Genomic DNA, 10,643 nt, shown 5'->3' with positions numbered 1-10,643 from the left:
TTACCTTATAGATGAGACATTGAACGAGGTCCAGGCTGAGTGTTCAGGTGTACAGTGAAGATGGTTTTGCATTACAACTAAATTGAAGTGGATCCTCTGGGTATCATGACTAACATTTCTCTGGAGAAAATTGGTCATTGGCTTCATACCTTCATATGTTTATTAGATATTGCTGTGAGAAAGTAGATACAAATCAACCACATGTAAAGAATTTTTATTTATTTAGTGATATTTCTAAAATTCAGCTATACCTCTGATATTGTATTCATTCAGAGACATTTTGTATCATAGCATCATAGAATTATACAGCATAGAAGGAGACCATTCAGCTCACCATGTGTGTGCCGGCTCTAAGAAATGAGCTATCCAATTCAATGCCAATCCCCCGCGCTCTCCCCATAACCCTGCAACTTGGCTTCCCCAAATAATTATCTACATCTCTCTTAAAAGTTCTTATCGAATTGGCTTCCACCACCCTTTCAGGCAATCATTCTCGATCCAAAGAATTTGCTGTGTGNAAAAAACTCTCCTCACCTCCACTCTGTTCCTTTTATCAACTATTTGAAATTGGTGTCCTTGGGTTACAGACCCACCCGACCCTGGAAATAGTTTCGCCGTGTTCACCCTAACAAATCCCCTCATCATTTTGATAAACTTCTATTAAGTCTCCTCTTAACCATCTCTGCTCCAAGGAGAATAATCCTAACTTCTCTAGCCTCATTCCTCGTTCCATGCTGGCGAAACCAAAACCTTGACATTCTTCCTAAAGTTTGGTGCCCAGGACTGAACTCAGTCGAATAGCCAAAGCCTAAAGAGTATTTTATAAAGGTATAATTGTAGTGTTTGTCAAGAAGATAAACTGACTTTGTAAAAATGGAAACATTTATTTTGTATTTCTGTAATATCTGCCATTAAATTGTTACAAAAAATCTGCTATTGACAAACCATAATGTATAATGAAATCATAAACTTTGTACTTACTATATTGATTTCCATTAAATAAAATATGGAAAGACATTCAATATGGTAATGCATTCAATGCTCAGGTTCCAGAGGAAACAGTGTACCTTTTCTCAGAACATCAAATCTTTGTATTTGATTCAAAGGTCAGTTTTGCTCTCCGTGCGCTTTCCATTCGATTGCCGTCACTTGGTGTAGCCTAAAGCTGATGTTAAACTGAAGACAATGTAGCATCCTTAGCTCTGTAGTTCAGCTTTAAAGACATATAGATCCTTATTATATACGTATTATAAATGTGAATGTTTGGAGGTTACAAAAGGGATATTTGAGAAACTGAGATGATACAGAGGGAGGGCAACCAACTGATTGAGGGAATGGAACTACTGGACTATGACCAGCAACTAAGTAAGTTGGGCATGTTCATGCTGGAAAAGAGAAGATTGAGAGGCAACATGAGTGCTGTTTTTAAGATTCTGAAGTGGTTAGACGATATAGATACATGACAGGCTGTTTCATTTTGTCCAGAATAGTAAAACCAAAGAACAAGGCTTACGATTCAAGGGATGTGAATTCAGAACAAATCTACACAAATACTAATCACTGAGCAAATAGCGAAACTGTGGAAAAAGGCTCCTTAGGGAGATGGTTGAAGCAGGAAGTGTTGATGCTTTCAAACACAGATTAGATAGTTTTTTTCTAGGAAATAACATTAGGGGATATAGTACATAGGTAGTTTGGGACTATGGGCATGCAACCACCAGGAAGGTGGAAGGCGAACTAGATGGCTCTTGGTCTATTTTTGTCTATCATTTCTTAGGTTCTTATGTACCTATGATAAGGAAGAATTAATGCAAGAATGCAGAAAACAAAACCACAGAATAATATAGATGTATGTAACCCTTCTCTTTGCTGCTAATCTGAGGAGTGTTTCTCAGGCACAATGAGAGATTGAAAGGCACAATTCTCTTTGCAAATCGTATGTCACTCATCTCTGACCATGGAGACGGGAAGTCACATGACACTGCGAATTATTTCATATTAGACAATCAGCAAATGTTTGTTACACCCAATAACATGTTGAGGTGAGTCTCAGCAACTGATCACGATGGTGGCGAGTGATGTGTTCCCCTGTCTTTCTCTGATGGGCATTATTTTCGCAGGTAATTGTTTTACTTCAGCGGATCTTACATACAAAACAATATTGATGAAGAGTTTCAAAATGTTTCAGTGGATGCATAAATCTTCCTCTTTCTCATTCTTCCACCTTCTCTCCCTTTTTCTCTATAGTTATTTTGTCACCTTTCTTCAACTCTATAATCACTAATTATAGCTCTGATTTATTTTCTCACAGTTGCTGGGGATGCATCGATGAAAGTGATCCAATATCCTGTAGAACAGATAGCAAATCAAGGTGAAAGCATTACCTTCGGCTGCAAGTTTGCCGATATTCAGTCCACTTCAGATTTAACCTTTTACTGGTGGAAGCGAGGAGAGCGCGAATATTTACATACAAGTCCTGACAACAGGAAAATATTCAACTTCAAAACGTTCCAGCTCCTAAATGTGAGTTTCCACGACTCAGGAGTCTATCTCTGTGCAGTGAGCCGTCAGGGGAAAACAGCAGCAAATGGAACTGGATCACGTTTAATTGTACATGGTAAGTGTGAATACAGTTGATAATGTGAATAATGTTGAAAGACGAACATTGCGGCATTTTGAAATCGTTATGGGCAAATTGCTTGTTTCATTTTTTTAATCCCATCCACAGTTATGATCGTACAGCACACAGCGAAATATTTTATTTTAACCTGAAATATTTTGATCAATACAATATTCATCAAAAGTATTGCCCATTTGTTATTGTACAAATGGGAGATAGCGGGTTTATACCCACGGCAAAGTGGGAATTTGAGTTGCTTAATAATTGTTTTTAGTAACGCTTTCAAACAGTTATAACCGTCCTACCACAGCAAGTAGAATATTAATTTATCCAGGATTTTATTCTATGATGAACACATTTATTCAGATTGTCCCACGTCAATACATGAAGATCACTGCGCACACAATCAAAAGCAATGTTAGGAACATTGTCTTGAGGTTGAATTATTATTATGATTAATCAGAATCTTTTGCACTATGGTCCAGACCTTTACATTGCTCTATTACTTGATGTGAATGAGGCGCTAAAGCGAGGTCCCTCCTGCATGTTCAGGTAAATGTTAACGATCCCGTAGTTCTTTTCGAAACCAGAAGAGAGATCCTTCCCTCCCCTGTCCGGCAGACGACTCCACCAGAAAAAAGTTGGTTACTCATTTCATGACTATTTGTGGCACAAGCTGTGTGCAAAATTGGCTGCTGTGTTCTTCTACAAAATTGCCACTTCTTACAGTGAATCCTATGATAAAGCTTTGAGACATCATCTCGACAAATGGATCCATATCGAATGCAAAACTCATTTTAATATCCTTATTATTAACCCCTTAAAATGTTTAGCCTTCGCCCTTTTAAATATCCTACTCCAATCTTATTATTAATAATAATAATAATAATCATTGCACTTGATATAGCGCTTTTCACATCGGGAGGACTTCCCAAAGCGCTTCACAGAACACACTGTAAAGTGAATTGACTGTATATTTGTGGGTGAACGCGGCAGCCAATTGCGCACAGCAATGTCCCACAAACAGTCGTAGATTGAAAATGACAATTTATTATTGTTTTTTGTTTTGGAGGGATTATTATTAGGCTCTGTGTGGAGTAAGGAAACGTGCCCAAGGTTTCGTCCTCTGCCTGGAATTGAACCCAGGTCTCTCACTTGCAAAGCGAGTGCTCTAACCACTGAGCTACAGGACTCCACATTATTATTATAAGAATAATGCAAGATTTATCATTATTAACACAACAATAATACTAATAATTAATGCTAATAGCACTGCTACTATTAATAATGATGATAATCAGAATCTCTTGCACCTACGGTCCAGACTTTTACAATTTACTGATGTATATGAAAGGCAGATGTTTAAAAGCACTCGGACAATTAGCACCAATTTGCATACAGCAATGTTCCATCAACGGTCATGAAATGATTTTGAATTACCTATTCTAGTTATTGTGAGTTGGTTTGAAACTTAAATTTGAAGAAACACAGCAGAACAAAATGAATGTTGGTGTTAACGGGGAAGTTTTGCTCATATCTCTAATAAAGGTGAAATCTCCACTTGTCGTTGCTCGAGAATGTTGGCATAATTTTTAATCCAATTTCTCCACCACGTTCCAACCACTTAAAATGTTTAGCCTTCGCCCTTTTAAATATCCTACTCCAATCTGTATTTAAGGCCACTTCTGGGAGTGGATTCCATAATAGTATAGTAATACATGTGAACGGAGAGATTTCATGTCACGTCGAACAGATTCAGCCAAAATGTTTGATTGTGTCTCCTATTTTTATTCCTCTACTGGAAGGATGCGCCTGCAATATGTTATTGTTCATTCACAGCTCAGTTAAGTTAACTCCCATCTTTCTCAGATCTATCAAATATAAATCAAGTTTACCCATTCTCTCATCATAGTTAATACTTTCATTCAGCTACTAATATGGTGGAGAGAGGCAGGACCTCCTACAAGGCATCTTTTAATGTTTCGTAACTTAAACATTGTTCCAAATTAAACACCCAAATAGGATCAGTTTTTTCCCATTCCAATCTCAATTCCTTGTTATGACAACTACAACTTGCAACAGCAACTTTCACGAAGGGCAGCATCTCGGTGGACCTTATTTGTTATAACATTGTAAGGAAACAATTCATATACAATTTAAATGGGAATAAAATTTTATATTTCAACTGATCACCAATAATATGATTCTGCTGCATTGTCTGTCCTACAGTCCCCCCTACCCCGCTGAAGATGTTCGCTAGAGATTCTGAAATAGATTCGAAAATATTTCTGACGCTTGTGTGTAAAACGGCTGCATTTTACCCAGATGATATAACGCTGACCTGGAGTAAAGATGACAATGAAGTTAAAACTGGGATAAATTCTACTAAAGAAAGGAATTCAAAGGGACTTTATGAATTTTCGAGCTATTTGGAAGAGACACAGCCTGTACAGAGTGGCGTTGATTATACCTGTCTGGTATCTCACATCAGCCTCCGGATTCCAGCAGTTGCCAGATATTCAGTTTCTAAATCCAACACAGGTAATTTCACAATAAACATAATCCTTGCATTTGATATAGCGCTGTATCACGTCTTTGAGAAGCCTGAAGCGGTTCACAAATAAACTGGAAAGTGAATTGAATGTATGTTTTGTGGGTGAATCTTGGCAGCAGTTTGTGCACAGCAGTGTACCACAAACAGTCGTGGATTGAGTGACCGAAGTACTTCAAATTATTGTATTTTAAGGTATTATCATTATCCACAGGAAAGCAATCTGCCAATTGACTAACAACTGGATTCCTACTTACTGCTAGATGAATACAGAGACGTGTGGTGTAAAGAAATTTGCCCAATGTTTTGCCTGACCCAGTAATGGAAGCCAGGGTCTCTAGCTTGTGCGGTGATTGCTCTAACCACTAAGCTACAGGACTCCACTAATTGGCCAATATCCTACTGTTAATTGTTATTAACTGAATTGTTTTTGGAAAATATTTAATTTGGTTTGCACTGAAGATTATGATCATATAGTTTTGTAGCCGAATACTCCATATAAATATATACAAAATAACAATCAGCTTAATGTGTATCGTCTTTGAATTGAAAAGATTCATACCATCTGCCTGAGAAGAAGGATTTAAAAACTCATCACATTTCAAACTCCTGGTCTCTGCTCAATAATGTCGTTCACCTCTAATTGTTTTGGTGTCTGGAATGGAATGTGCTTCATGTCCATGGAGAGGTTCACCATTCTAGCTTAATCGGAATAGTATTTGTCATAGATTTGGCGAGACCCCTCACCCCAGTGACTGTCCTGCAATTTTAAGTCTTGTTGACGAGCTCGGCTATCTAGTTTCTCATTAAAAGTGCCTTGGATTCCTACGGATCTACTAAGACCCTGTTTAAAAATAAAATATCAAATAATAAAACCTGCTAACATATCTCTATTCGGATTCACCGCGCATTTACTGAAACTATAATTCATTGCTGTGTTCAATAACACATTCAGTTTATACTGTCCTTGTAGAGAGTGACGCTCAGCTTCCTTATGCGCTGATCGCTGGATGTGCAGGGGGAGGCCTGGCATTTCTGCTGCTTTTGTTCATCATTGGAAAGCAATGGCAATTAAGCAAAAAGAAAGGTAAGATATATTCCTGTTTAATTCAGGTTAAATGTAAATGTTTAATTTAACACAAAAGTTCAGTTAATAGCAGAGAATTCCAGATAACAAGGAGAGAAAAACATCCTGTAAAGTGACGCCAATCATTAATATATTGCGATTGATTGACAAATGCCCTAACAGAATCTCTCTCTGCTTATATTTAGCTGCATATTTAATCAGAAATTTCCATGCAACAAATGTCTGAAATCTGTTGTGATACAATTACAGAAATGTACAGTGCAGAAGGTCATTCAGCCTATGGTGTCTTTATTCCTTCTTTAAAGAGTCCACATCCCATTAACCCATCTTTTCCATATCGTGTTACAATTGATTAATTTTATAAAATACAACGAGAAAATGTTTTATTATATAAAATGCACATTCTGCCTGGGCCACTGAACTCGCAGCACCAATCTTCCCCGGAATCAGTCTGGTAAATTTCCTAAGTGAGGTAAACAATCCTGCATACAGTATTCTAGTTCTGACACTGACAATTTATATCAGTTTAATATTACCTCTTCGGTTTTACATCTCATACCCAAATTATCTATTCTCTTGGTTAATTTGTTGAAAATTTTGAAGGTGGCTTGGGAAAGAGGGACTCTATGATGGAGCTACAGAGAACAATAATAATAATAATATTAATAATAATCCTTGCATTTGGTATAGCGCTGTTTACAGGAATAAGATTGAGAGGGCAAGATAGTTTGTAGTTAAGGTGGTGTGATTTATTTGATTCTACTCCTGGGCTTAAATTAGAGTTAGATGCAAGACAACTTTATACTTTTTTAAAAATAAAAACGATTCTGGCAGCTTGTGGGTTTTGAATCGTTTTTCATTCAGTCTAACCAAAATATATTCAAAATTACTGTTGTGGAAATTGAGTGAACTCTTCTTCTGTTAATTTCCTTCTAAGGTCCACGCAGAAACCAGAAGGGATCGAGTCATTGCGAAGAGCAGGTACATTTATTAAATTCAACTCAGCAGATGTTTCATCTGAAAACAGGGTTGTTGTGATGGAAAGATACCGTTCTTCAGAAATAAATTAGAACATTTTAAATGTATTCCCTCAGAGCATCTCTGCAGCCTCAATGTATCATTCAAATATGAGGTGCCCGGTGACATACATTTGGTGACAGAGTATTCAATAAAATTGTCTGCTTTTAAAATATATGAAAGCTATGTCTTAAATATTTTAAACTTATGGACATTCAGATAAGTACTTACACAGCAATCTTCAGAACAGTGAGGACAACATTCCAGCAGCGCCCTGGAATGTCCTTCCGAAGTGAAAGGTGCTCTAAAATCCAATGTGTTGCTGTTGTTGTGATCACAATCTGTTTTATAGACGATGCACAGAGGAGAGAATGAGCCGGTGGCTTATGTCACCTTGAATTTGACCAGTTCCAAGAAAACTCCAAGACCCAAACAACAGGAGAGCACTGTGTACGCCCAGGTATATCTTTGAAACACAAATACGAAACATAAACCTTTTGTATTCAACTGGATTTCCTTGCTTTGGTAAATAGAGTGGAACTCACTTCAGTGTTCACTATAAGACTGTTTGCAACATTTCTGTGGTTAATCTTTCTTTCTCCTCTAATGTTCACTCTCTGACACTGTCCTGGGCTGTGATATGCTCACGACAATTTGTCACTGTATAGACATTTATTTTTCTTGAAAAAGACCAGCTATTGTGCATCAATCTATAAGGCACTGGGTCATCAATTATATACAGAAATATATACCCACATTTCTGTAGGTCAATGAACAACTCATAAACTGATTGATTTTCACTTTTCTTTACTAACCTATTCGTGGTAGAAATTGTAGCTGCTGGATTCTGTTTGACTCAGTTCTTTATAGGAGAAGTGACTGCCTATTTGAGGAGATTACTGAAGAATAAAATGAATTAATATAATCAAATTCTCAAAAATTGCCTTTACAGACCAAGCAAGGAGCAGCGGAGCACAAGCTGACATATGCCGCTCTGGATTTACATCCTTCCAATAAAACAGGAAAACCTAAAAGTAGAGTTAAGAATACAGAGTATGCAGAGCTACATGTGAGAAACCACGGAGGAGCAGCAGCAGCTATCTGCAGGGAACCAAGATCCAAGTTATGAAACAGGCTCCTAAACTGATATTGTTGTATATTAGGTGTTGTTTTCCACCAAAGTGAACAATGTGCATATTATTCCTGTGCTGCTATTCTCTTTTAACCTGTTTGAACCATGAGTTCATTTATTAGTTTATTACATTAGATGTCTTTAGGAAATGTCTTGGAAAGTTACTTATTATATCTATATAGCTATACTTAAATGCTAAACATTATTTTAATGTGAATTTGACCAAACCATAAAGGTATCTACTGAACTATTTGTTTAGAATATAGCTCTTTAACTGCTGCAAAACTAAAACCAGAGTTCAAACGAATGGAACTGTTGTGTAACATGTTCAATCAACCTCTCAATAAAAAACAAGTTGCATAAATCAGTCTCTTCTGGTCACTCTGTCTCTTCAGTACTAATGAAACAACACTTGGTAAGGTCTAACATAAAAGCTGTCAACAAAATATGACACAATTCATCCAACCCAGTGAAAAAGTTGAGGCGTGGGTGTTGAACGGTTGAGCTGTTCACCTAAATGCTAAAAATATATCTCACATGAAACAAATAAGTATTAAAACCCCAATCGTTCTGCTGTATTTCTAAATGTCACAGAATAATTCCATTACAAAAGTCTCGCTCTCTCAGATTATATATAGAGCAAGGGGTTACAAACTGTTTCCATCCATTAGGCTGTGGCTATTGTAGTAAAGTGGCTGTAACAACTGTGCACAATATTTCTTTGTTTGTGTAACAACAGATATGCATTCTTACAACATGAGGTATATCGTTGTGGGCATCATGTCCTGGCTCACTACAAGTAAAGCCTGAACTGTAGAGTGGGTTTAATTCAAATTTGTTTTTATTAATTATCCATGAATTTAATGTAGTGACTTATTCCGTCGCCACAATATCTCAAAGCGCTTTACAGGATATAGTGTAACGTGATGTGGCTTTATGTGATACTGTGTGTTTTTTACTAATTTAACAAAAAATCTTTTTTAAAAATACATGTTTAAAGTGTTGCTTCAGTAAAATGGCAACGCACCAACTCGTACAACCTCCGCTCAATCCACACGGATGTGTGCCAATAGGGTCAGGGGGATGGGGGATCTATCCTCTCACACATTTCATGCTTATTTGTGCTGCTCATTATGGGTTTCCAAGGAATTCCTGATATTTGCTATCTATTTAGTGTAGACTAAACCCAGTGCTTTTTGGATGTCTAATTTCAACCAGCCACAGTCATTGGAGCCAGTAAGCAAACAGCGTGGCCTTGTAGCTGAGCTACGTCCAGTGTGACTTGCTTAGCAAAAGAACTTTGGAATCACTTTCAACAACTTGGATTCACATGGATTTATACAGCGCCCTCCACGCCGGACGGCATCACAGAGCGCTTCACAGTAACGGATCCCAGGACCGAGCCGGGGGAGGGGGAGGAAGCTGACCAAAGGCACGGTCGAAAAGAAAGGTACTTCAAGGAGTAGACCTCTCACTGGGAGTGGGGTATCTTCCCACTCAGATACTGTTAACTCTGTAGGCCAAAAACCTAATGAAAAGAGTAGTCCTCGCTGGACAAGCAGTGAAGCTCGTCAGATAGTGCTTTCAATAGCAAGCTTTGAGACTTTAGCTTGTTAAACTCCAATAGTACAACCAGTGCACCCTTGGGCTTCCCTACCTCTTCACTCACAATTGGTTTCATTGAAGAAGACCCTTTGGCCTATCTGATCACATCCTTTCAGAACGCACTACAAGTTCCCCCCACCACCATGGTAAAACCTGGGATCTATTGTGATATTGCCTTTGTAACTCTAAACTTATAGATCTGCGTATACTTTTTCAATCCCATTTAATATTTTAAATACCTCTCAAAGTTCATTCCTCTAATCCTGGGGGCCATCCTCGTTGCTTTCTTCCATGCTGTCTGTTGGAACTCAACAGCCCCATTATGTCACAGTGACAACAACAACAACAAAATTACATTTATAGAGGGGGAGGGTAGCGGTGGGGGAAGGCAGAGAGGTGGGAGAGCGACCGAAGGCATGATTGAAAAGGAGGATCTGGAGACCAGCCTTCATGGAGGCAAGGGAGGAAGTGAGGCAAAGAGACTGTGGGAAGGAATTCCAGAGTGTAGGTGCAGAGAGGCTGAAATCCCGGCCACCGATGGTAGGGCGGGTCAGGCGGAAGACATGGAGCAGGCCGGAGCCTGCTGAATGGAACGAATGGGCAGTTTGGTAGGGAGTCACTAGGTCAGAAA

The 10,643-nt window shown here is 38.2% G+C and overlaps 1 protein-coding gene across 3 annotated transcripts; it reads left to right on the top strand.

The window, feature by feature from the left end:
* Nucleotides 1–2,046: 2,046 nt before the first annotated feature.
* LOC103185949 (tapasin-related protein-like) lies at nt 2,047–8,754 on the top strand. 3 transcript variants are annotated; one of them, XM_042340469.1, is made up of 7 exons: nt 2,047–2,120; nt 2,312–2,617; nt 4,946–5,161; nt 6,145–6,258; nt 7,196–7,239; nt 7,628–7,735; nt 8,228–8,754. In XM_042340469.1, the coding sequence occupies exons 1-7, from the start codon at nt 2,066–2,068 to the stop codon at nt 8,402–8,404; spliced, it is 1,020 nt and encodes a 339-aa protein (XP_042196403.1). In that variant the 5' UTR covers nt 2,047–2,065; the 3' UTR covers nt 8,405–8,754. The 3 variants fall into 3 exon arrangements, with proteins under 3 accessions (XP_042196403.1, XP_042196402.1, XP_042196404.1); XM_042340468.1 differs by having other exon boundaries at nt 4,850–5,161; XM_042340470.1 differs by lacking the exon at nt 4,946–5,161.
* Nucleotides 8,755–10,643: the final 1,889 nt, after the last annotated feature.

Source organism: Callorhinchus milii, unplaced genomic scaffold (assembly GCF_018977255.1).
Source record: "Callorhinchus milii isolate IMCB2004 unplaced genomic scaffold, IMCB_Cmil_1.0 Scaffold14, whole genome shotgun sequence".
NCBI classification, from domain to species: Eukaryota; Metazoa; Chordata; class Chondrichthyes; order Chimaeriformes; family Callorhinchidae; genus Callorhinchus; species Callorhinchus milii.
This window is presented reverse-complemented; position numbering and strand designations above follow the sequence as displayed.

Coding starts and splice junctions, on each gene's coding strand:
- LOC103185949 (XM_042340468.1), top strand. CDS start 2,066: ATGGTGGCGAGTGATGTGTTCCCCTGTCTTTCTCTGATGGGCATTATT. Junction 6,259..7,195: donor GCAATTAAGCAAAAAGAAAG/GTAAGATATATT, acceptor TTTCCTTCTAAG/GTCCACGCAGAAACCAGAAG. Junction 7,240..7,627: donor CGAGTCATTGCGAAGAGCAG/GTACATTTATTA, acceptor TCTGTTTTATAG/ACGATGCACAGAGGAGAGAA.